General features: G+C 46.3%; 1 protein-coding gene across 1 annotated transcript in view; it reads left to right on the top strand.

Moving 5' to 3' along the window:
- The window catches only part of LOC124047741 (glutamate receptor ionotropic, NMDA 3A-like), a 44,594-nt gene that overhangs the window by 565 nt on the left and 16,977 nt on the right, over positions 1-27,052 (top strand). Inside the window, exons 2-7 of the mRNA XM_046368046.1 lie at positions 965-1,160; positions 4,293-5,147; positions 9,913-10,058; positions 15,958-16,073; positions 17,642-17,793; positions 19,860-20,021. Coding sequence (XP_046224002.1) covers positions 965-1,160; positions 4,293-5,147; positions 9,913-10,058; positions 15,958-16,073; positions 17,642-17,793; positions 19,860-20,021 — 1,627 coding nt within the window. The remainder of the gene's footprint in view (positions 1-964; positions 1,161-4,292; positions 5,148-9,912; positions 10,059-15,957; positions 16,074-17,641; positions 17,794-19,859; positions 20,022-27,052) is intronic.

Here is a 27,052-nt window from a genome sequence, read left to right as displayed (position 1 = left end):
CTATAGTCTGACCCCATGATAGTGATATATATAGTCTGACCCCTGATAGTGATATATATAGTCTGACCCCCGATAGTGATATATATAGTCTGACCCCCTGATAGTGATATCTATAGTCTGACCCCATGATAGTGATATATATAGTCTGACCCCCTGATAGTGATATATATAGTCTGACCCCCTGAGAGTGATATATATAGTCTGACCCCCTGATAGTGATATATATAGTCTGACCCCCTGATAGTGATATATATAGTCTGACCCCCTGATAGTGATATCTATAGTCTGATCCCATGATAGTGATATCTATAGTCTGACCCCCTGATAGTGATATCTATAGTCTGACCCCCTGATAGTGATATCTATAGTCTGACCCCATGATAGTGATATATATAGTCTGACCCCCTGATAAAGATATATATAGTCTGACCCCCTGATAGTGATATCTATAGTCTGACCCCCTGATAGTGATATCTATAGTCTGACCCCATGATAGTGATATATATAGTCTGACCCCCTGATAAAGATATCTATAGTCTGACCCCATGATAGTGATATCTATAGTCTGACCCCATGATAGTGATATATATAGTCTGACCCCCTGATGGTTCTGTTTGACCAGCAGGTCACAGATACAACCCCCTCTTTGCCTTTCCTGGCATCAGGGCTCAGGCCCTGCCAAAAGGGCACATAATGAACCAGGCTTGTGCAGCTTAGAGCTCATCTCAGTAGCTAGGTTTAATAAGACGATGCTGTCTGCTGCAGTCGTTTAGTCACAGTGTCCTCCAGCTGCAAGCGCAGGTGTAAAGAATTATATGATTTCATTGAGATTCATGAACAGAAGACAGTCCCACATCAGAATCACCTGAGTGGTTTTCTGTTCTGGCCTTTAACCCCAGAATTCTAAGCCTAAATTGTGGCCTTATCCTATAACCTCATCTGTTTTTCTGCCCCCACCCTGCAGGTTTCTGTCCAACACGTCGTTTGACGGTCTGAGTGGTTTCATCTCATCCCAGGAGGAGACAGTGATCTCCTCAGAGAGCCATCACTTCATCTGGTCCCTGCAACACGACCCCATAGGGAAGCCCATGTGGACCAGACTGGGCCGATGGAAGCATGACAGGGTGCTACTGGACTACACTGCCTGGACCAACAAACAGGTGAGAGGGAGGAGGAGAGAGATGAGGGAGGGGGGAGGGGCTCAGAGAAACAGATATGTTACAACTTTCCCTGGTCTCCCCTTACTAATAGATATGTTACAGGTTCCCCTGGTCTCCCTTACTAATAGATATGTTACAACTTCCCCCTGGTCTCCCTTACTAATAGATATGTTACAACTTCCCCTGGTCTCCCCTTACTAATAGATATGTTACAACTTCCCCCTGGTCTCCCCTTACTAATAGATATGTTACAACTTCCCCCTGGTCTCCCCTTACTAATAGATATGTTACAACTTCCCCTGGTCTCCCCTTACTAATAGATATGTTACAACTTCCCTGGTCTCCCCTTACTAATAGATATGTTACAACTTCCCTGGTCTCCCTTACTAATAGATATGTTACAACTTCCCCTGGTCTCCCCTTACTAATAGATATGTTACAACTTCCCCTGGTCTCCCCTTACTAATAGATATGTTACAACTTCCCCTGGTCTCCCCTTACTAATAGATATGTTACAGGTTCCCCTGGTCTCCCCTTACTAATAGATATGTTACAACTTCCCCTGGTCTCCCCTTACTAATAGATATGTTACAACTTCCCCTGGTCTCCCCTTACTAATAGATATGTTACAACTTCCCCTGGTCTCCCCTTACTAATAGATATGTTACAACTTCCCCCTGGTCTCCCCTTACTAATAGATATGTTACAACTTCCCCCTGGTCTCCCCTTACTAATAGATATGTTACAACTTCCCCCTGGTCTCCCCTTACTAATAGATATGTTACAGGTTCCCCTGGTCTCCCTTACTAATAGATATGTTACAACTTCCCTGGTCTCCCCTTACTAATAGATATGTTACAACTTCCCTGGTCTCCCCTTACTAATAGATATGTTACAACTTCCCCCTGGTCTCCCTTACTAATAGATATGTTACAACTTCCCCTGGTCTCCCTTACTAATAGATATGTTACAACTTCCCTGGTCTCCCCTTACTAATAGATATGTTACAACTTCCCCTGGTCTCCCTTACTAATAGATATGTTACAACTTCCCTGGTCTCCCCTTACTAATAGATATGTTACAACTTCCCCTGGTCTCCTTACTAATAGATATGTTACAACTTCCCCTGGTCTCCCCTTACTAATAGATATGTTACAACTTCCCTGGTCTCCCTTACTAATAGATATGTTACAACTTCCCCTGGTCTCCCCTTACTAATAGATATGTTACAACTTCCCCTGGTCTCCCCTTACTAATAGATATGTTACAACTTCCCCTGGTCTCCCCTTACTAATAGATATGTTACAGGTTCCCCTGGTCTCCCCTTACTAATAGATATGTTACAACTTCCCCTGGTCTCCCCTTACTAATAGATATGTCCTACCTTATCCCTGGTCTCCCCTTACTAATAGATATGTTACAACTTCCCCTGGTCTCCCCTTACTAATAGATATGTTACAGGTTCCCCTGGTCTCCCCTTACTAATAGATATGTTACAACTTCCCCCTGGTCTCCCCTTACTAATATATATGATACAACTTTCCCCTGGTCTCCCCTTACTAATAGATATGTTACAACTTCCCCTGGTCTCCCCTTACTAATAGATATGTTACAGGTTCCCCTGGTCTCCCCTTACTAATAGATATGTTACAGGTTCCCCTGGTCTCCCCTTACTAATAGATATGTTACAGGTTCCCCTGGTCTCCCCTTACTAATAGATATGTTACAACTTCCCCTCGTCTCCCCTTACTAATAGATATGTTACAACTTCCCCCTGGTCTCCCCTTACTAATAGATATGTTACAACTTCTCCCTGGTCTCCCCTTACTAATAGATATGTTACAGGTTCCCCTGGTCTCCCCTTACTAATAGATATGTTACAGGTTCCCCTGGTCTCCCCTTACTAATAGATATGATACAACTTCTCCCTGGTCTCCCCTTACTAATAGATATGTTACAGGTTCCCCTGGTCTCCCCTTACTAATAGATATGTTACAACTTCCCCCTGGTCTCCCCTTACTAATAGATATGTTACAGGTTCCCCTGGTCTCCCCTTACTAATAGATATGTTACAACTTCCCCCTGGTCTCCCCTTACTAATAGATATGTTACAGGTTCCCCTGGTCTCCCCTTACTAATAGATATGTTACAGGTTCCCCTGGTCTCCCCTTACTAATAGATATGATACAACTTCTCCCTGGTCTCCCCTTACTAATAGATATAGACTTCCCTACCAGCGAATCAAGGACATTCTCCCTCTTCCCTACCATCAAATCAAGGACATTCTCCCTCTTCCCTACCATCAAGTCAAGGACATTCTCCCTCTTCCCTACCATCAAATCAAGGACATTCTCCCTCTTCCCTACCATCAAATCAAGGACATTCTCCCTCTTCCCTACCATCAAATCAAGGACATTCTCCCTCTTCCCTACCAGCGAATCAGGGATATTCTGATAAGCGTGACAAAGTTTGATGATGTAATGTTACACGTAAAGTAGGAAGACCAGGTTTTGAAAGGCAACAGGATGTGACATGAAGGAGGTGTTTCCATGTGGTCTGGAGAAGCGGTTTAATGCTCTGACTGAATGGAAGCTGATAATTATTTGTTTTTTACTCTGCTGGTCTCAGCAGGTCCCAGGAAGAAATGACGAGTCCTCGCTTTCCGAGACCGAGTACCAATGTATCCTACACCGAGACACTCAATATGTTGACTCCAGTACTTCAACACTAGCTCATGGACTATGCTGCCTGGACTAGAACATTATAGCCTGGGTACCAGACCTGTTTGTGCTATTATTCCTCTCCTTGCCACCTCTTGTCAGATGCCAAACATGTAAATGCTGCTGCTGCTACGGTTAACCTCTCTTTTCCACCTTCCTCATGTTTTCTCTCTCTCTCTTTCCTTCCTTCTCCCTCTCTCCTTCTCCCTCTCTCCTTCTCCCCCTCCCTTCCTCCCTCTCTCCTTCTACCCCTCCCTTCTTCCCTCTCTCCTTCTCCCTCTCTCCTTCTACCCCTCCCTTCCTCCCTCTCTCCTTCTACCCCTCCCTTCCTCCCTCTCTCCTTCTACCCCTCCCTTCCTCCCTCTCTCCTTCTACCCCTCCCTTCCTCCCTCCCTGATGGACTAACAAACAGGCATCCTATCAGGGCGGGGACTGGAGATACCTGTCGCGGCTCCACCTCCGGGTGGTGACGTTAGTGGAGCACCCCTTCATCTTCACCCGGGAGGTGGATGAGGACGGTCTCTGTCCCGCTGGTCAGCTCTGCCTGAACCCCCTCACCAACAACACAGTCCTGCTCCAGTCTCTCTTCCTCCAGATGCGGGGGCCCAACGACAGCATTCCCATGGAGTATAAGAAGTGTTGCTACGGCTACTGCGTCGATCTACTGGAGAAACTGGCGGAGGACGTGGGGTTTGACTTCGACCTGTATATTGTAGGCGATGGCAAGTATGGTGGGTTTAAGAACGGACGCTGGACAGGGCTGGTGGGGGATCTTCTCAGCGGAGCGGCCCACCTGGCCGTCACATCTTTCAGTATCAACTCGGCCCGGAGCAGGGTTATAGACTTCACCTCCCCGTTCTTCTCCACCTCTCTGGGCATCCTGGTACGGACCCGGGATACGGCCGCGCCCATCGGGGCATTCATGTGGCCCCTGCACTGGTCCATGTGGCTGGGGATATTCGTCTCGCTACACGTTACTGCCTTGTTCCTGACCATCTACGAGTGGAACAGCCCGTTTGGGATGACGCCGCGAGGCAGGAACAGAGATAAGGTGTTCTCCTTCTCCTCGGCTCTGAACGTCTGCTATGCCATCCTGTTTGGCCGTACAGCTGCCATTAAACCTCCTAAGTGCTGGACGGGGCGGTTCCTCATGAATCTCTGGGCTATCTTCTGCCTGTTCTGTCTGTCCACCTACACAGCCAATCTGGCCGCCGTCATGGTGGGGGAGAAAACCTTCGAGCAACTCTCAGGAATACACGATCCAAAGGTAGGACTACTCAGCTGTATTAACTCCTGTCCAGTACTACAACACGTGCATCAATAGTACACCGTAGGGTGTTGTGGGGCCTGAAGCTTGGTAGAAGGGCCAAGGGGGGGGGCTGGGAAGAGTGGCCTGGAGAGAGGGGCTATGGAGAGGGTCTGTGGTAAGGGGGCTAGGGGAGGAGCCTGGGGAGAGGGAGAGAGGCAGAGGGGCTAGGGAGTGGGGTTGGGGAGAGGGGCTGGGGTAAAGAGGGCTATGGAGAGGGAGAGTGGCTAGGGAGTGTGGCTGGGATATGGGGAGAGGGGCCTGTTTTAGAAGGGTTAAGGAGAGGGAGAGGGACTGAGGAGAGGGGCTGGGAAGAGGGAGATGGGAGAGAGGCTGGGGATAGGGGCTGGGGTATGGGGAGAGGGACAGGCGCCTGGGAGAGAGTCCTGGGGAGAGGGTTAGGGAGAGGGGCCTGGGGAGAGGGGTTAGGGAGAGGGGGCCTGGGGAGAGGGCCCTGGGATAGGGGCTGGGGTATGGGGAGAGGGGGCTGGGGAGAGGGAAAGGGACTGGGAGAGAGTCCTGGGGAGAGGGGTTAGGGAGAGGGCCCTGGGAGAGAGCCTGGGGAGAGGGGTTAGGGAGAGGGCCCTGGGAGAGGGGTTAGGGGGAGGGGAGAGGGCCCTGGGAGAGTGGCTGGGGTATGAGGAGAGGGAAAGGGACTGGGAGAGAGTCCTGGGGAGAGGGGTTACGGAGAGGGGTTAGGGAGACGGGAGAAGGCCCTGGGAGAGGGGTTAGGGAGGGGCCTGGGGAGAGGGCCCTGGGAGAGTGGCTGGGGTATGGGGCTGGATGAGGCATACGGTTCAGGAGTTTATGGATTTTACAATGGAGAGGAGTTGAAGTGAAAAGGTATTTTTGAAAAGAGTCCAGTAGATCTATGAGGGTTGAAGTGTTGTGGAGAGTTCCAGTTTAAAGTGCAGTATCATCACAATTAATCAGTGGTCTGTCTGGGACAGTCTGACTGGTCTAAGCAACTGCCTCCAGAATAGGTCATATAATGTATCAGTGTGAATGTGGGATCAAACCACCCCACTGCTATTCTAGATTACCCTCTCATCCTACATTTCCTGTCAGTCTGTCACTGTCCTGTCTAAACAATACATGCAAAATGGTTGGACAGCCTAACTCCTTTAAAAATAAAACAAATAACAATCACAGTTTAAAGGTAACAGGAGCGAAGAGAGCTCTGTAACAGGTAAGCTGTGATGAGGAAGTAATAGACCACAGTTACAGGATGTTACAGACCAGAGTTACAGGAGGTTACAGACCACAGTTAAAGGAGGTTACAGACCATAGTTAAAGGAGGTTACAGACCACAGTTACAGGAGGTTACAGACCATAGTTAAAGGAGGTTACAGACCACAGTTAAAGGAGGTTACAGACCATAGTTAAAGGAGGTTACAGACCACAGTTAAAGGAGGTTACAGACCACAGTTTAAAGGAGGCACTCTACTCTAACAGTTACAGGAGGCACTAGACCACTAGACCACACTAACAGTTACAGGAAGTAATAGACCACACTAACAGTTACAGGAGGTAATAGACCACACTAACAGTTATAGGAGGTACTAGACCACTAACAGTTACAGGGGGTGATAGACCACACTAAGAGTTACAGGAGGTGATAGACCACTAACAGTTACAGGAGGTACTAGACCACTAACAGTTACAGGGGGTGATAGACCACTAACAGTTACAGGAGGTACTAGACCACTAACAGTTACAGGAGGTACTTGACCACTAACAGTTACAGGGGGTGATAGACCACACTAACAGTTATAGGAGGTACTAGACCACTAACAGTTACAGGAGGTACTAGACCACTAACAGTTACAGGAGGTACTAGACCACTAACAGTTACAGGGGGTACTAGACCACTAACAGTTACAGGGGGTACTAGACCACTAACAGTTACAGGAGGTACTAGACCACTAACAGTTACAGGAGGTACTAGACCACTAACAGTTACAGGAGGTACTAGACCACTAACAGTTACAGGAGGTACTAGACCACTAACAGTTACAGGAGGTACTAGACCACTAACAGTTACAGGAGGTACTAGACCACTAACAGTTACAGGAGGTGATAGACCACACTAACAGTTACAGGAGGTGATAGACCACACTAACAGTTACAGGGGGTGATAGACCACACTAACAGTTACAGGAGGTACTAGACCACTAACAGTTACAGGAGGTACTTGACCACTAACAGTTACAGGGGGTGATAGACCACACTAACAGTTACAGGAGGTACTAGACCACTAACAGTTACAGGAGGTACTAGACCACTAACAGTTACAGGGGGTACTAGACCACTAACAGTTACAGGAGGTACTAGACCACTAACAGTTACAGGAGGTACTAGACCACTAACAGTTACAGGAGGTACTAGACCACTAACAGTTACAGGAGGCACTAGACCACTAACAGTTACAGGAGGTACTAGACCACTAACAGTTACAGGAGGTACTAGACCACTAACAGTTACAGGAGGTGATAGACCACACTAACAGTTACAGGAGGTGATAGACCACACTAACAGTTACAGGGGGTGATAGACCACACTAACAGTTACAGGAGGTACTAGACCACTAACAGTTACAGGAGGTACTAGACCACTAACAGTTACAGGAGGTACTAGACCACTAACAGTTACAGGAGGTGATAGACCACTAACAGTTACAGGAGGTACTAGACCACTAACAGTTACAGGAGGTGATAGACCACACTAACAGTTACAGGGGGTGATAGACCACTAACAGTTACAGGAGGTACTAGACCACTAACAGTTACAGGAGGTACTAGACCACTAACAGTTACAGGAGGTACTAGACCACTAACAGTTACAGGGGGTGATAGACCACTAACAGTTACAGGGGGTGATAGACCACACTAACAGTTACAGGAGGTACTAGACCACTAACAGTTACAGGAGGTACTTGACCACTAACAGTTACAGGGGGTGATAGACCACACTAACAGTTATAGGAGGTACTAGACCACTAACAGTTACAGGAGGTACTAGACCACTAACAGTTACAGGGGGTACTAGACCACTAACAGTTACAGGAGGTACTAGACCACTAACAGTTACAGGAGGTACTAGACCACTAACAGTTACAGGAGGTACTAGACCACTAACAGTTACAGGAGGCACTAGACCACTAACAGTTACAGGAGGTACTAGACCACTAACAGTTACAGGAGGTACTAGACCACTAACAGTTACAGGAGGTGATAGACCACACTAACAGTTACAGGAGGTGATAGACCACACTAACAGTTACAGGGGGTGATAGACCACACTAACAGTTACAGGAGGTACTAGACCACTAACAGTTACAGGAGGTACTAGACCACTAACAGTTACAGGAGGTACTAGACCACTAACAGTTACAGGAGGTGATAGACCACTAACAGTTACAGGAGGTACTAGACCACTAACAGTTACAGGAGGTGATAGACCACACTAACAGTTACAGGAGGGTGATAGACCACTAACAGTTACAGGAGGTACTAGACCACTAACAGTTACAGGAGGTACTAGACCACTAACAGTTACAGGAGGTACTAGACCACTAACAGTTACAGGGGGTGATAGACCACTAACAGTTACAGGGGGTGATAGACCACTAACAGTTACAGGAGGTACTAGACCACTAACAGTTACAGGAGGTACTTGACCACTAACAGTTACAGGGGGTGATAGACCACACTAACAGTTATAGGAGGTACTAGACCAATAACAGTTATAGGAGGTACTAGACCACTAACAGTTACAGGAGGTACTAGACCACTAACAGTTACAGGGGGTACTAGACCACTAACAGTTACAGGGGACCACACTAACAGTTACAGGAGGTACTAGACCACTAACAGTTACAGGGGGTACTAGACCACTAACAGTTACAGGAGGTACTAGACCACTAACAGTTACAGGAGGTACTAGACCACTAACAGTTACAGGAGGTACTAGACCACTAACAGTTACAGGAGGTACTAGACCACTAACAGTTACAGGAGGTACTAGACCACTAACAGTTACAGGAGGTGATAGACCACACTAACAGTTACAGGAGGTGATAGACCACACTAACAGTTACAGGGGGTGATAGACCACACTAACAGTTACAGGGGGTGATAGACCACACTAACAGTTACAGGAGGTACTAGACCACTAACAGTTACAGGAGGTACTCGACCACTAACAGTTACAGGAGGTGATAGACCACTAACAGTTACAGGAGGTACTAGACCACTAACAGTTACAGGAGGTGATAGACCACACTAACAGTTACAGGGGGTGATAGACCACTAACAGTTACAGGAGGTACTAGACCGCTAACAGTTACAGGAGGTACTAGACCGCTAACAGTTATAGGAGGTACTAGACCACTAACAGTTACAGGAGGTGATAGACCACTAACAGTTACAGGAGGTACTAGACCACTAACAGTTACAGGAGGTGATAGACCACTAACAGTTACAGGAGGTACTAGACCACACTAACAGTTACATGAGGTGATAGACCACACTAACAGTTACATGAGGTGATAGACCACTAACAGTTACAGGAGGTGATAGACCACTAACAGTTACAGGAGGTGATAGACCACTAACAGTTACAGGGGGTGATAGACCACACTAACAGTTACAGGAGGTGATAGACCACTAACAGTTACAGGAGGTGATAGACCACTCTAACAGTTCCATATGTTCTGTTCTTCCAGCTTCATCACCCATCACAGGGGTTCCGCTTCGCCACGGTCCGGGAGAGCAGTGCCGAGGATTACCTGAAGAAAAGCTTTCCAGAGATGCACGAATACATGAGACGGTACAACGTACCAGCAACCCCAGATGGAATAGAACATCTGAAGTGAGTCATGACTGTACAGTACTGACTCATCACAGCTTTAACATGGGTACCAACATGATACAGTACTGACTCATCACAGCTTTAACATGGGTACCAAGATTATACAGTACTGACTCATCACAGCTTTAACATGGGTACCAAGAGGATACAGTACTGACTCATCACAGCTGTAACATGGGTACCAAGATTATACAGTACTGACTCATCACAGCTGTAACATGGGTACCAAGATGATACAGTACTGACTCATCACAGCTGTAACATGGGTACCAAGATTATACAGTACTGACTCATCACAGCTTTAACATGGGTACCAAGAGGATACAGTACTGACTCATCACAGCTGTAACATGGGTACCAAGATGATACAGTACTGACTCATCACAGCTGTAACATGGGTACCAACATGATACAGTACTGACTCATCACAGCTTTAACATGGGTACCAAGATTATACAGTACTGACTCATCACAGCTTTAACATGGGTACCAACATGATACAGTACTGACTCATCACAGCTTTAACATGGGTACCAAGATTATACAGTACTGACTCATCACAGCTTTAACATGGGTACCAAGATTATACAGTACTGACTCATCACAGCTTTAACATGGGTACCAAGATTATACAGTACTGACTCATCACAGCTGTAACATGGGTACCAACATGATACAGTACTGACTCATCACAGCTTTAACATGGGTACCAAGATTATACAGTACTGACTCATCACAGCTTTAACATGGGTACCAACATGATACAGTACTGACTCATCACAGCTTTAACATGGGTACCAAGATTATACAGTACTGACTCATCACAGCTTTAACATGGGTACCAAGATGATACAGTACTGACTCATCACAGCTGTAACATGGGTACCAATACAGGCTTTATACAGGGAGACTTCATAACAGTTCTGAATATGTCCCACTCATAATACTTTGCCACATAGGGCTAGATTTAACACGTTTAGTTCTGCAGTAAAACACCATAATACTCTGCCACACAGGGCTCGTTTTAACACGGACAATAAGAGGTTCAGTAGGAATGTCTCTATCTATTGACAGTATGTGAGTGACATCGTTAGTGGCTCTGTGCTCTGCTCCATCCTCTCCAGTGACATCGTTAGTGGCTCTGTGCTCTGCTCCATCCTCTCCAGTGACATCGTTAGTGGCTCTGTGCTCTGCTCCATCCTCTCCAGTGACATCGTTAGTGGCTCTGTGCTCTGCTCCATCCTCTCCAGTGACATCGTTAGTGGCTCTGTGCTCTGCTCCATCCTCTCCAGTGACATCGTTAGTGGCTCTGTGCTCTGCTCCATCCTCTCCAGTGACATCGTTAGTGGCTCTGTGCTCTGCTCCATCCTCTCCAGTGACATCGTTAGTGGCTCTGCGCTCTGCTCCATCCTCTCCAGTGACATCGTTAGTGGCTCTGTGCTCTGCTCCATCCTCTCCAGTGATACACGTATTTGAAATCCAGGTCTACTGGAGGTGCTGTCTATGAATCTTGCTATGTGGCCTTTGATCCTCTCCTATATCTGCTACTCAATCTGAAACTGTTTCTCAAGTCATCTCACATCTTCTCTGGAGGAGAGCAGAGTTACTGGAACTGAGGGCAGACGGCTCGGGGCTGAGGGCAGACGGCTCGGGGCTGAGGGCAGATGGCTCGGGGCTGAGGGCAGACGGCTCGGGGCTGAGGGCAGACGGCTCGGGGCTGAGGGCAGACGGCTCGGGGCTGAGGGCAGACGGCTCGGGGCTGAGGGCAGACGGCTCGGGGCTGAGGGCAGACGGCTCGGGGCTGAGGGCAGGTTGGATGTGGTGACATGCTGTACCAGTCGAAAGTTTGGACACCTACTCATTCAAGGGTTTTTCTTTATTTTTTACTATTTTCTACGTTGTAGAATAATGGTGAAGACAAAAAAAAACGATAACGTAATACATATGGAATCATGTAGTGCCCAAAAAAGTGTTAAACAAATCAAAATACACATGAAGCTGGTTGAGAGAATACAGAGATTGTGCAAAGCTGTCATCAAGGCAAACACTTGGCTACTTTGAAGAATCTAAAATCTATTTTGATTTGTTGAACACTATTTTTGGGGTTACTACACGATTCCATGTGTTATTTCATAGTTTTGATGTCGTCACTATTATTCTGCAATGTAGAAAATAGTAAAAATAAAGAAAACCCCTTGAATGAGTAGGTGTCCAAACTTTTGACTGGTACTGTACATACCTTTCTCTCTGTGTGAGGGAGGTGAGGAGATGACTGAAGACTTGCACCTGCTCGCCACTGATCAGATCATTCTGGAACGTATTCTGATAAGGAGGTGCATCCCGTATCGGCTTGCCTCAGTTTCTTTCAGAGCCAGAGATAGCCCTCCCACATCTTTACTATAGCCAGCAATATATATATTAGTATGCACTGCATGAAAAAGGGCTTAACATGTGGATGCCTGGAAGTTATTAAAAAAATAGAATTGCAAAATAGCTAACGGCAGGCAGCCTAACGATTAAGAGTGTTGGGCCAGTTACCAAAAGGTAGCTGGTTCGAATCCCCGAGCTGCCTAGGTGAAAAGTCTGTCTGTGCCCTTGAGCAAGGCACTTCACCCTAATTGCTCCAATAAGTCACTCTGGATACATTTCTGCTAAATGGCAACAATGTAAAATGTTTCATGTCTAACATCAGTAAGACTCAATCATGGACACTCTTACTGACAGTTGTGGCTGCTTTGTGTGATGTATTGTTGTCTCTACCTTCTTGCCTGTTGTGCTGTTTGTGCCTATAATCTTTGTACCCTGTTTTGTGCTGCTATCATGTTGTGTTGTCATGTTGTGTTGCCACCATGCTGTGTTGTCATGTTGTGTTGCTACCATGCTGTCTTGTCACATTGTATTGCTACCATGCTGTGTTGTCATGTTGTGCTGTTACCATGCTGTGTTGTTTTTCTACCATGCTGTGTTGTCATGTGTTGCTGCCATTCTGTGTTGTTGTGTTGATGTGTTGTTGTGTTGCTGCCATGCTGTGCTGTTGTGTTGATGTGTTGTTGTGTTGCTGCCATGCTGTGTTGTCATGTTGTGTTGCTGCTATGCTGTGTTGTGTTGTTGCCATGCTGTGTTGTCATGTGTTCTTGCCATGCTGTGTTGTTGTGTTGCTGCCATGCTGTGTTGTCATGTGTTCTTGCCATGCTGTGTTGTTGTGTGTTGTTGCAATGCTGTGTTGTCATGTGTTCTTGCCATGCTGTGTTGTTGTGTTGCTGCCATGCTGTGTTGTCATGTGTTCTTGCCATGCTGTGTTGTTGTGTGTTGTTGCCATGCTGTGTTGTCATGTGTTCTTGCCATGCTGTGTTGCTGCCATGCTGTGTTGCTGCCATGCTGTGTTTCTGCCATGCTGTGTTGCTGCCATGCTGTGTTGTTGTGTTGCTGTGTTGTTGTGTTGTTGCCATGCTGTGTTGTTGTGTTGCTGTGTTGTTCTGTTGCTGCCATGCTGTGTTGTCATGTTGTGTTGCTGCCATGCTGTGTTGTTGTGTTGCTGTGTTGTTGTGTTGTTGCCATGCTGTGTTGTTGTGTTGCTGTGTTTTTGTGTTGTTGTGTTGCTGTGTTGTTGTGTTGTTGCCATGCTGTGTTGTGTTGCTGCCATGCTGTGTTGTCATGTTGTGTTGCTGCCATGCTGTGTTGTCATGTTGTGTTGTCATGTTGTGTTGCTGCTATGCTGTGTTGCTGCCATGCTGTGTTGTCATGTTGTGTTGCTGCCATGCTGTGTTGTCATGTTGTGTTGTCATGTTGTGTTGCTGCCATGCTGTGTTGTTGTGTTGCTGTGTTGTGTTGCTGCCATGCTGTGTTGTCATGTTGTGTTGTTGTGTTGCTGTGTTGCTGCCTTGCTGTGTTGTCATGTTGTGTTGCTGCCATGCTGTGTTGTCATGTTGTGTTGTCATGTTGTGTTGCTGCCATGCTGTGTTGTTGTGTTGCTGTGTTGTGTTGCTGCCATGCTGCGTTGCCATGCTGTGTTGTCATGTTGTGTTGCTGCCATGCTGTGTTGTCATGTTGTGTTACTGCCATGCTGTGTTGTTGTGTTGCTGTGTTGTGTTGCTGCCATGCTGTGTTGTCATGTTGTGTTTGTTGCCATGCTGTGTTGTTGTGTTGCTGTGTTGTGTTGCTGCCATGCTGTGTTGTCATGTTTTGTTACTGCCATGTTGTCATGTTGTGTTGCTGCCATGCTGTGTTGTCATGTTTTGTTGCTGCCATGCTGTGTTGTCATGTGTTGCTGCCATGCTGTGTTGTCATGTTGTGTTGCTGCTATGCTGTGTTGTTCTTCTACCATGCTGTGTTGTCATGTTGTGTTGCTGCCATGCTGTGTTGTCATGTTGTGTTGCTGCCATGCTGTGTTGTCATGTGTTGCTGCCATGCTGTGTTGTTGTGTTGCCGCCATACTGTGTTGTCATGTTGTGTTGCTGCTATGCTGTGTTGCTGCCATGCTGTGGTGTCATGTGTTGCGGCCATGCTGTGTTGTTGTGTTGCGGCCATGCTGTGTTGTCATGTGTTGCTGCCATGCTGTGTTGTTGTGTTGCCGCCATGCTGTGTTGTCATGTTGTGTTGCTGCTATGCTGTGTTGCTGCCATGCTGTGTTGTCATGTGTTGTTGCCATGCTGTGTTGTCATGTTGTGTTGCTGCTATGCTGTGTTGCTGCCATGCTGTGTTGTCATGTGTTGTTGCCATGCTGTGTTGTCATGTTGTGTTGCTGCCATGCTGTGTTGTTGTGTTTCCGCCATGCTGTGTTGTCATGTTGTGTTGCTGCTATGCTGTGTTGCTGCCATGCTGTGTTGTCATGTGTTGTTGCCATGCTGTGTTGTCATGTGTTGCTGCCATGCTGTGTTGTCATGTTTTGTTGCTGCCATGCTGTGTTTTCATGTGTTGCTGCCATGCTGTGTTGTTGTGTTGTGTTGCTGCTATGCTGTGTTGCTGCCATGCTGTGTTGTCATGTGTTGTTGCCATGCTGTGTTGTCATGTGTTGCTGCCATGTTGTGTTGTTGTGTTGCCGCCATGCTGTGTTGTCATGTTGTGTTGCTGCTATGCTGTGTTGTTGTGTTGTGTTGCTGCTATGCTGTGTTGCTGCCATGCTGTGTTGTCATGTTTTGTTGCTGCCATGCTGTGTTTTCATGTGTTGCTGCCATGCTGTGTTGTTGTGTTGTGTTGCTGCTATGCTGTGTTGCTGCCATGCTGTGTTGTCATGTGTTGTTGCCATGATGTGTTGTCATGTGTTGCTGCCATGCTGTGTTGTTGTGTTGCCGCCATGCTGTGTTGTCATGTTGTGTTGCTGCTATGCTGTGTTGCTGCCATGCTGTGTTGTCATGTGTTGTTGCTGCCATGCTGTGTTTTCATGTGTTGCTGCCATGCTGTGTTGTTGTGTTGTGTTGCTGCTATGCTGTGTTGCTGCCATGCTGTGTTGTCATGTGTTGTTGCCATGCTGTGTTGTCATGTGTTGCTGCCATGCTGTGTTGTTGTGTTGTGGCCATGCTGTGTTGTCACGTTTTGTTGCTGCCATGCTGTGTTTTCATGTGTTGCTGCCATGTTGTGTTGTTGTGTTGCCGCCATGCTGTGTTGTCATGTTGTGTTGCTGCTATGCTGTGTTGCTGCCATGCTGTGTTGTCATGTTGTGTTGCTGCTATGCTGTGTTGCCGCCATGCTGTGTTGTCATGTGTTGTTGCCATGCTGTGTTGTCATGTGTTGTTGCCATGCTGTGTTGTCATGTGTTGTTGCCATGCTGTGTTTTCATGTGTTGCTGCCATGCTGTGTTGTTGTGTGTTGCTGCCATGCTGTGTTGTCATGTGTTGCGGCCATGCTGTGTTGACTCTTGTCCTGATGTGTGTATTCAGTAGCAAATTGTGTGTCTTTTCAGGCATGATCCACAGCAACTGGATGCTTTCATCATGGACAAGGCCTTACTAGACCACGAGGTGTCTATAGATGCAGAATGCAAGACACTCACTGTGGGGAAACCATTTGCAATTGAAGGCAAGTAGATTGACATGAAATAAGGTGTTAATTCTGTATCCATAATGAAGAGGAACAAGACAGGTATGCCCTTTGTCCCCTCTCCCTTTTGTGCTAGCTACAGAACCACTGGTAGAAAGGATAAGACAGAACATTATAATATAGAACCACTGGTAGAAAGGATAAGACACAACATTATAATATAGAACCACTGGTATAAAGGATAAGACAAGACATTATAATATAGACATTATAATACAGAACCACTGGTAGAAAGGATAAGACATTATAATATAGAACCACTGGTAGAAAGGATAAGACATTATAATATAGAACCACTGGTAGAAAGGATAAGACATTATAATATAGAACCACTGGTAGAAAGGACAAGACATTATAATATAGAACCACTGGTAGAAAGGATAAGACATTATAATATAGAACCACTGGTAGAAAGGATAAGACATTATAATATAGAACCACTGGTAGAAAGGATAAGACATTATAATATAGAACCACTGGTAGAAAGGATAAGACATTATAATATAGAACCACTGGTATAAAGGATAAGACATTATAATATAGAACCACTGGTAGAAAGGACAAGACAAGACATTATAATATAGAACCACTGGTAGAAAGGACAAGACAAGAAATTATAATATAGAAGTCATTCTGTCTGTCCCCAGGCTACGGCATCGGCCTGCTGTGTTTTCTGTCTGTTCCCAGGCTACGTCATCGGCCTCCTGTGTTTTCTATCTGTTCCCAGGCTACGGCATCGGCCTGCTGTGTTTTCTAAGTCATTCTGTCTGTTCCCAGGCTACGGCATCGGCCTGCTGTGTTTTCTATCTGTTCCCAGGCTACGGCATCGGCCTGCTGTGTTTTCTGACTGTTCCCAGACTACGGCATCGGCCTGCTGTGTTTTCTAAGTCATTCTGTCTGTTACCAGGCTACGGCATCGGCCTGCTGTGTTTTCTGACTGTTCCCAGGCTACGGCATCGGCCTCCTGTGTTTTCTATCTGTTCCCAGGCTACGGCATCGGCCTGCTGTGTTTTCTAAGTCATTCTGTCTGTTCCCAGGCTACGGCATCGGCCTGCTGTGTTTTCTAAGTCATTCTGTCTGTCCCCAGGCTACGGCATCGGCCTGCTGTGTTTTCTAAGTCATTCTGTCTGTCCCCAGGCTACGGCATCGGCCTGCTGTGTTTTCTAAGTCATTCTGACTGTTCCCAGGCTACGGCATCGGCCTGCTGTGTTTTCTAACTCATTCTGACTGTTTCCAGGCTACTGCATCGGCCTGCTGTGTTTTCTGTCTGTTCCCAGGCTACGGCATCGGCCTGCTGCGTTTTCTGTCTGTTCCCAGGCTACGGCTTCGGCCTGCTGTGTTTTCTGACTGTTCCCAGGCTACGGCATCGGCCTGCTGTGTTTTCTAAGTCATTCTGTCTGTTCCCAGGCTACGGCATCGGCCTGCTGTGTTTTCTATCTGTTCCCAGGCTACGGCATCGGCCTGCTGTGTTTTCTAAGTCATTCTGTCTGTTCCCAGGCTACGGCATCGGCCTGCTGTGTTTTCTAAGTCATTCTGTCTGTTCCCAGGTTACGGCATCGGCCTGCGCCAGAACTCCCACCTGACCTCTAATATCTCAGAGCTGGTGAGCCAGTACAAGTCTGACGGCTTCATAGACATGCTACATGATAAGTGGTATAAGGTGGTGCCCTGTGGGAAACGGAGCTTCGCAGTCACAGAGGTAATGTACATCATACTACTTCAACCAGTCACAGAGGTAATGTACTGTACATCATACTACTTCAATCAGTCACAGAGGTAATGTACAGCATACCTCTTCAACCAGTCACAGAGGTAATGTACTGTACATCATACTACTTCAATCAGTCACAGAGGTAATGTACAGCATACCTCTTCAACCAGTCACAGAGGTAATGTACATCATACCTCTTCAACCAGTCACAGAGGTAATGTACATCATACCTCTTCAACCAGTCACAGAGGTAATGTACATCATACCTCTTCAACCAGTCACAGAGGTAATGTACATTTATATGCCATTTAGCAGACGCTTTTATCCAAAGCGACTTACAGTCATGTGTGCATACATTCTACGTATGGGTGGTCCCGGGGATCGAACCCACTACCCTGGCGTTACAAGCGCCATGCTCTACCAACTGAGCTACAGAAGGACCATTCAATCAGTCACAGAGGTAAAAGTATATCATACTACTTCAACCAGTCACAGAGGTAATGTACATCATACTACTTCAACCAGTCACAGAGGTAAAAGTATATCATACTACTTCAATCAGTCACAGAGGTAATGTACATCATACCTCTTCAACCAGTCACAGAGGTAATGTACATCATACTACTTCAACCAGTCACAGAGGTAATGTACATCATACTACTTCAACCAGTCACAGAGGTAAAAGTATATCATACTACTTCAATCAGTCACAGAGGTAATGTACATCATACCTCTTCAACCAGTCACAGAGGTAATGTACATCATACTACTTCAACCAGTCACAGAGGTAAAAGTACATCATACTACTTCAATACAAATACTGATGTACTACATCACAATGCTAAATTATCTCTATTCTGTGATTTCAAAAAGTCTTAATGATTTTCATTATAATTTCCAGAAGCTTGTCGCTGCAACAGAATATAAAACTGCCCATTTGTTTTCTTCAATAATCTTCCATAAATAAGACGCTATTTGAAAAATGTGTGAAATATTTCAGTTTGATTCATATGCAAGGGAAATGTACAAATTATGAATGTATCGATATGCTGAACTCACAGCATACAGTACAAAGTGTGTTTTATATCCTGTGTGTTTGTCTCTGCTCTCTCCAGACCCTACAGATGGGCATTAATAAGCATTTCTCAGGCCTGTTTTATATCCTGTGTGTTTGTCTCTGCTCTCTCCAGACCCTACAGATGGGAATTAAGCATTTCTCAGGCCTGTTTTACATCCTGTGTGTTTGTCTCTGCTCTCTCCAGACCCTACAGATGGGCATTAAGCATTTCTAAGGCCTGTTTTATATCCTGTGTGTTTGTCTCTGCTCTCTCCAGACCCTACAGATGGGCATTAAGCATTTCTCAGGCCTGTTTTACATCCTGTGTGTTTGTCTCTGCTCTCTCCAGACCCTACAGATGGGCATTAAGCATTTCTCAGGCCTGTTTTATATCCTGTGTGTTTGTCTCTGCTCTCTCCAGACCCTACAGATGGGCATTAAGCATTTCTCAGGCCTGTTTTACATCCTGTGTGTTTGTCTCTGCTCTCTCCAGACCCTACAGATGGGCATTAAGCATTTCTCAGGCCTGTTTTATATCCTGTGTGTTTGTCTCTGCTCTCTCCAGACCCTACAGATGGGCATTAAGCATTTCTCAGGCCTGTTTTTGATGCTGTGTGTTTGTCTCTGCTCTCTCCAGACCCTACAGATGGGCATTAAGCATTTCTCAGGCCTGTTTTTGATGCTGTGTGTTTGTCTCTGCTCTCTCCAGACCCTACAGATGGGCATTAAGCATTTCTCAGGCCTGTTTTATATCCTGTGTGTTTGTCTCTGCTCTCTCCAGACCCTACAGATGGGCATTAAGCATTTGTCAGGCCTGTTTTACATCCTGTGTGTTTGTCTCTGCTCTCTCCAGACCCTACAGATGGGCATTAAGCATTTCTCAGGCCTGTTTTACATCCTGTGTGTTTGTCTCTGCTCTCTCCAGACCCTACAGATGGGCATTAAGCATTTCTCAGGCCTGTTTTATATCCTGTGTGTTTGTCTCTGCTCTCTCCAGACCCTACAGATGGGCATTAAGCATTTCTCAGGCCTGTTTTTGATGCTGTGTGTCGGGCTCGGTCTGTCTCTCCTCACCACCCTGGCTGAACACATAATCTACCGCTTTGCCATACCCAGAGTCAAGGAGCCCAAGTTCAAGTACTGGCTGCATACTAGTCAGGTAACTAACTATCACTATGTTAACTGGCTGCATACTAGTCAGGTAACTAACTATCACTATGTTAACCGGCTGCATACTAGTCAGGTAACTAACTATCACTATGTTAACTGGCTGCATACTAGTCAGGTAACTAACTATCACTATGTTAACCGGCTGCATACTAGTCAGGTAACTAACTATCACTATGTTAACCGGCTGCATACTAGTCAGGTAACTAACTTAACTATCACTATGTTAACCGGCTGCATACTAGTCAGGTAACTAACTATACTATGTTAACTGGCTGCATACTAGTCAGGTAACTAACTATACTATGTTAACTGGCTGCATACTAGTCAGGTAACTAACTATCACGATGTTAACTGGCTGCATACTAGTCAGGTAACTAATTTAACTATCACTATGTTAACCGGCTGCATACTAGTCAGGTAACTAACTATCACTATGTTAACTGGCTGCATACTAGTCAGGTAACTAACTATCACTATGTTAACTGGCTGCATACTAGTCAGGTAACTAATTTAACTATCACTATGTTAACCGGCTGCATACTAGTCAGGTAACTAACTATCACTATGTTAACTGGCTGCATACTAGTCAGGTAACTAATTTAACTATCACTATGTTAACTGGCTGCATACTAGTCAGGTAACTAACTATCACTATGTTAACCGGCTGCATACTAGTCAGGTAACTAATTTAACTATCACTATGTTAACCGGCTGCATACTAGTCAGGTAACTAACTATCACTATGTTAACTGGCTGCATACTAGTCAGGTAACTAACTATCACTATGCTAACTGGCTGCATACTAGTCAGGTAACTAACTATCACTATGTTAACCGGCTGCATACTAGTCAGGTAACTAATTTAACTATCACTATGTTAACCGGCTGCATACTAGTCAGGTAACTAATTTAACTATCACTATGTTAACCGGCTGCATACTAGTCAGGTAACTAACTTAACTATCACTATGTTAACCGGCTGCATACTAGTCAGGTAACTAACTATACTATGTTAACTGGCTGCATACTAGTCAGGTAACTAACTATCACGATGTTAACTGGCTGCATACTAGTCAGGTAACTAATTTAACTATCACTATGTTAACTGGCTGCATACTAGTCAGGTAACTAACTATCACTATGTTAACTGGCTGCATACTAGTCAGGTAACTAATTTAACTATCACTATGTTAACTGGCTGCGTACTAGTCAGGTAACTAACTATCACTATGTTAACTGGCTGCGTACTAGTCAGGTAACTAACTATCACTATGTTAACTGGCTGCATACTAGTCAGGTAACTAACTATCACTATGTTAACCGGCTGCATACTAGTCAGGTAACTAACTATCACTATGTTAACTGGCTGCATACTAGTCAGGTAACTAACTATCACTATGTTAACTGGCTGCATACTAGTCAGGTAACTAACTATCACTATGTTAACTGGCTGCATACTAGTCAGGTAACTAACTATCACTATGTTAACTGGCTGCATACTAGTCAGGTAACTAACTATCACTATGTTAACCGGCTGCATACTAGTCAGGTATCTAACTATCACTATGTTAACTGGCTGCATACTAGTCAGGTAACTAACTATCACTATGTTAACCGGCTGCATACTAGTCAGGTAACTAACTAAACGTAGTGATAGTTAACTGGCTGCATACTAGACAGGTAACTAATTTAACTAACTTCATGAGTCAAGTATGTTTATTAGCTTCATTCTTGGCAGGTAACTAACGTAGCTATCAACTGTCTTTATTAGCTCCCGAGTGCCACAGCGGTCTAAGGCACTGTAACGGTTTGTGTTCTTGTAGGAAGCAATCACTCCCTTATCGTTGACAATAAATGATCCATAACTGGACTAATAACTCACTAACTAGCAAATAATATGAACAAAATGTGCCCACGTGGCTACCGGCAGCTCTCACTTCAATCTCAAAACAAGTGCATCTACTCACGACCGCTCATGCTGTAAACACAGTCCAGTGCATCTACTCACGACCGCTCATGCTGTAAACACAGTCCAGTTCAAAGTGAATGCCACAGATCCATATATGGCAATGGTCTGCTTGCATATAGGCTTCCTGCAGCTCTGATTGGATATGGTGCACCGGTCTGAGTAGAGTACGTGCTAAGTCCTGCATGTCAATGCAATAGAATCCTACTCAGATGCGTTCTGTCTACAAAAAATCTCTTGCATAGTTAGTTGTGCAAACTAAGTTTTGTATAGTTTGTTTTGTTTCGGTATGTTGCGATCACAATTAGCACAGTAAAAGGAAATATTGAGTACTTCTCTCTGTGGGCTGAGAGTACTTCTCTCCGTGGGCTGAGAGTACTTCTCTCTGTGGGCTGATAGTACTTCTCTCCATGGGCTGATAGTACTTCTCTCTGTGGGATGATAGTGCTTCTCTCCATGGGCTGATAGTGCTTCTCTCCGTGGGCTGATAGTACTTCTCTCTGTGGGCTGATAGTACTTCTCTCTGTGGGCTGATAGTACTTCTCTCTGTGGGCTGATAGTACTTCTCTCCATGGGCTGATAGTACTTCTCTCTGTGGGCTGATAGTACTTCTCTCCGTGGGCTGATAGTACTTCTCTCTGTGGGCTGATAGTGCTTCTCTCTGTGGGCTGATAGTGCTTCACTCTGTGGGCTGATAGTGCTTCTCTCCGTGGGCTGATAGTACTTCTCTCTGTGGGCTGATAGTACTTCTCTCTGTGGGCTGATAGTACTTCTCTCCATGGGCTGATAGTGCTTCTCTCTGTGGGCTGATAGTACTTCTCTCTGTGGGCTGATAGTGCTTCTCTCCATGGGCTGAGAGTACTTCTCTCCATGGGCTGAGAGTACTTCTCTCCATGGGCTGATATTGCTTCTCTCCATGGGCTGATAGTACTTCTCTCTGTGGGCTGATAGTACCTCTCTCTGTGGGCTGATAGTACTTCTCTTCGTGGGCTGATAGTACTTCTCTCCGTGGGCTGATAGTACTTCTCTCTGTGGGCTGATAGTACTTCTCTCCGTGGGCTGATAGTACTTCTCTCTGTGGGCTGATAGTACTTACTTCTCTCCGTGGGCTGATAGTACTTCTCTCCGTGGGCTGATAGTACTTCTCTCCATGGGCTGATAGTACTTCTCTCTGTGGGCTGATAGTACTTCTCTCTGTGGGCTGATAGTACTTCTCTCTGTGGGCTGATAGTGCTTCTCTCTGTGGGCTGATAGTGCTTCACTCTGTGGGCTGATAGTGCTTCTCTCCGTGGGCTGATAGTACTTCTCTCTGTGGGCTGATAGTACTTCTCTCTGTGGGCTGATAGTACTTCTCTCTGTGGGCTGATAGTACTTCTCTCCATGGGCTGATAGTACTTCTCTCTGTGGGCTGATAGTACTTCTCTCCATGGGCTGATAGTACTTCTCTCTGTGGGCTGATAGTACTTCTCTCCATGGGCTGATAGTGCTTCTCTCTGTGGGCTGATAGTACTTCTCTCTGTGGGCTGATAGTACTTCTCTCTGTGGGCTGATAGTACTTCTCTCCATGGGCTGATAGTACTTCTCTCTGTGGGCTGATAGTACTTCTCTCCATGGGCTGATAGTACTTCTCTCTGTGGGCTGATAGTACTTCTCTCCATGGGCTGATAGTGCTTCTCTCTGTGGGCTGATAGTGCTTCTCTCTGTGGGCTGATAGTGCTTCTCTCCATGGGCTGAGAGTACTTCTCTCCATGGGCTGAGAGTACTTCTCTCCATGGGCTGATATTGCTTCTCTCCATGGGCTGATAGTACTTCTCTCTGTGGGCTGATAGTACCTCTCTCTGTGGGCTGATAGTACTTCTCTCCGTGGGCTGATAGTACTTCTCTCCGTGGGCTGATAGTACTTCTCTCTGTGGGCTGATAGTACTTCTCTCTGTGGGCTGATAGTACTTCTCTCCGTGGGCTGATAGTACTTCTCTCTGTGGGCTGATAGTACTTACTTCTCTCCGTGGGCTGATAGTACTTCTCTCCGTGGGCTGATAGTACTTCTCTCCATGGGCTGATAGTACTTCTCTCTGTGGGCTGATAGTACTTCTCTCCGTGGGCTGATAGTACTTCTCTCTGTGGGCTGATAGTGCTTCTCTCTGTGGGCTGATAGTGCTTCACTCTGTGGGCTGATAGTGCTTCTCTCCGTGGGCTGATAGTACTTCTCTCTGTGGGCTGATAGTACTTCTCTCTGTGGGCTGATAGTACTTCTCTCCATGGGCTGATAGTACTTCTCTCTGTGGGCTGATAGTACTTCTCTCCATGGGCTGATAGTGCTTCTCTCTGTGGGCTGATAGTGCTTCTCTCTGTGGGCTGATAGTGCTTCTCTCCGTGGGCTGAGAGTACTTCTCTCCATGGGCTGAGAGTACTTCTCTCCATGGGCTGATATTGCTTCTCTCCATGGGCTGATAGTACTTCTCTCTGTGGGCTGATAGTACCTCTCTCTGTGGGCTGATAGTACTTCTCTCTGTGGGCTGATAGTACTTCTCTCCGTGGGCTGATAGTACTTCTCTCCGTGGGCTGATAGTACTTCTCTCTGTGGGCTGATAGTACTTCTCTCTGTGGGCTGATAGTACTTCTCTCCGTGGGCTGATAGTACTTCTCTCTGTGGGCTGATAGTACTTACTTCTCTCCGTGGGCTGATAGTACTTCTCTCCGTGGACTGATAGTACTTCTCTGTGTGGGCTGATAGTACTTCTCTCTGTGGGCTGATAGTACTTCTCTCCGTGGGCTGATAGTACTTCTCTGTGGGCTGATAGTACTTCTCTCCGTGGGCTGATAGTACTTCTCTCTGTGGGCTGATAGTACTTCTCTCTGTGGGCTGATAGTACTTCTCTCTGTGGGCTGATAGTAATTCTCTCCATGGGCTGATAGTGCTTCTCTCTGTGGGCTGATAGTACTTCTCTCTGTGGGCTGATAGTGCTTATCTCCATGGGCTGAGAGTACTTCTCTCCATGGGCTGAGAGTACTTCTCTCCATGGGCTGATATTGCTTCTCTCCATGGGCTGATAGTACTTCTCTCTGTGGGCTGATAGTACCTCTCTCTGTGGGCTGATAGTACTTCTCTCCGTGGGCTGATAGTACTTCTCTCCGTGGGCTGATAGTACTTCTCTCTGTGGGCTGATAGTACTTCTCTCCGTGGGCTGATAGTACTTCTCTCTGTGGGCTGATAGTACTTACTTCTCTCCGTGGGCTGATAGTACTTCTCTCCGTGGGCTGATAGTACTTCTCTCCATGGGCTGATAGTACTTCTCTCTGTGGGCTGATAGTACTTCTCTCCGTGGGCTGATATTGCTTCTCTCCATGGGCTGATAGTACTTCTCTCTGTGGGCTGATAGTACCTCTCTCTGTGGGCTGATAGTACTTCTCTCCGTGGGCTGATAGTACTTCTCTCCGTGGGCTGATAGTACTTCTCTCCGTGGGCTGATAGTACTTCTCTCCGTGGGCTGATAGTACTTCTCTCTGTGGGCTGATAGTACTTACTTCTCTCCGTGGGCTGATAGTACTTCTCTCCGTGGACTGATAGTACTTCTCTGTGTGGGCTGATAGTACTTCTCTCTGTGGGCTGATAGTACTTCTCTCCGTGGGCTGATAGTACTTCTCTCCGTGGGCTGATAGTACTTCTCTCCGTGGGCTGATAGTACTTCTCTCTGTGGGCTGATAGTACTTCTCTCTGTGGGCTGATAGTACTTCTCTCCGTGGGCTGATAGTACTTCTCTCTGTGGGCTGATAGTACTTACTTCTCTCCGTGGGCTGATAGTACTTCTCTCCGTGGACTGATAGTACTTCTCTGTGTGGGCTGATAGTACTTCTCTCTGTGGGCTGATAGTACTTCTCTCCGTGGGCTGATAGTACTTCTCTCTGTGGGCTGATAGTACTTCTCTCCGTGGGCTGATAGTACTTCTCTCTGTGGGCTGATAGTACTTCTCTCTGTGGGCTGATAGTACTTCTCTCTGTGGGCTGATAGTAATTCTCTCCATGGGCTGATAGTGCTTCTCTCTGTGGGCTGATAGTACTTCTCTCTGTGGGCTGATAGTGCTTATCTCCATGGGCTGAGAGTACTTCTCTCCATGGGCTGAGAGTACTTCTCTCCATGGGCTGATATTGCTTCTCTCCATGGGCTGATAGTACTTCTCTCTGTGGGCTGATAGTACCTCTCTCTGTGGGCTGATAGTACTTCTCTCCGTGGGCTGATAGTACTTCTCTCCGTGGGCTGATAGTACTTCTCTCTGTGGGCTGATAGTACTTCTCTCCGTGGGCTGATAGTACTTCTCTCTGTGGGCTGATAGTACTTACTTCTCTCCGTGGGCTGATAGTACTTCTCTCCGTGGGCTGATAGTACTTCTCTCCATGGGCTGATAGTACTTCTCTCTGTGGGCTGATAGTACTTCTCTCCGTGGGCTGATATTGCTTCTCTCCATGGGCTGATAGTACTTCTCTCTGTGGGCTGATAGTACCTCTCTCTGTGGGCTGATAGTACTTCTCTCCGTGGGCTGATAGTACTTCTCTCCGTGGGCTGATAGTACTTCTCTCCGTGGGCTGATAGTACTTCTCTCCGTGGGCTGATAGTACTTCTCTCTGTGGGCTGATAGTACTTACTTCTCTCCGTGGGCTGATAGTACTTCTCTCCGTGGACTGATAGTACTTCTCTGTGTGGGCTGATAGTACTTCTCTCTGTGGGCTGATAGTACTTCTCTCCGTGGGCTGATAGTACTTCTCTCTGTGGGCTGATAGTACTTCTCTCCGTGGGCTGATAGTACTTCTCTCCGTGGGCTGATAGTACTTCTCTCTGTGGGCTGATAGTACTTCTCTCTGTGGGCTGATAGTACTTCTCTCTGTGGGCTGATAGTAATTCTCTCCATGGGCTGATAGTAATTCTCTCCATGGGCTGATAGTAATTCTCTCCGTGGGCTGATAGTACTTCTGCCTGGCAGTCCCATTCAGAAATGACTGAAATTCTTCTGAGAATATCATACTCTGGTATGTGTATAGTTTCTGTTTGACATATTATGT

The sequence above is a fragment of the Oncorhynchus gorbuscha genome, linkage group LG11 (assembly GCF_021184085.1).
Source record: "Oncorhynchus gorbuscha isolate QuinsamMale2020 ecotype Even-year linkage group LG11, OgorEven_v1.0, whole genome shotgun sequence".
NCBI lineage: Eukaryota > Metazoa > Chordata > Actinopteri > Salmoniformes > Salmonidae > Oncorhynchus > Oncorhynchus gorbuscha.
This window is presented reverse-complemented; position numbering and strand designations above follow the sequence as displayed.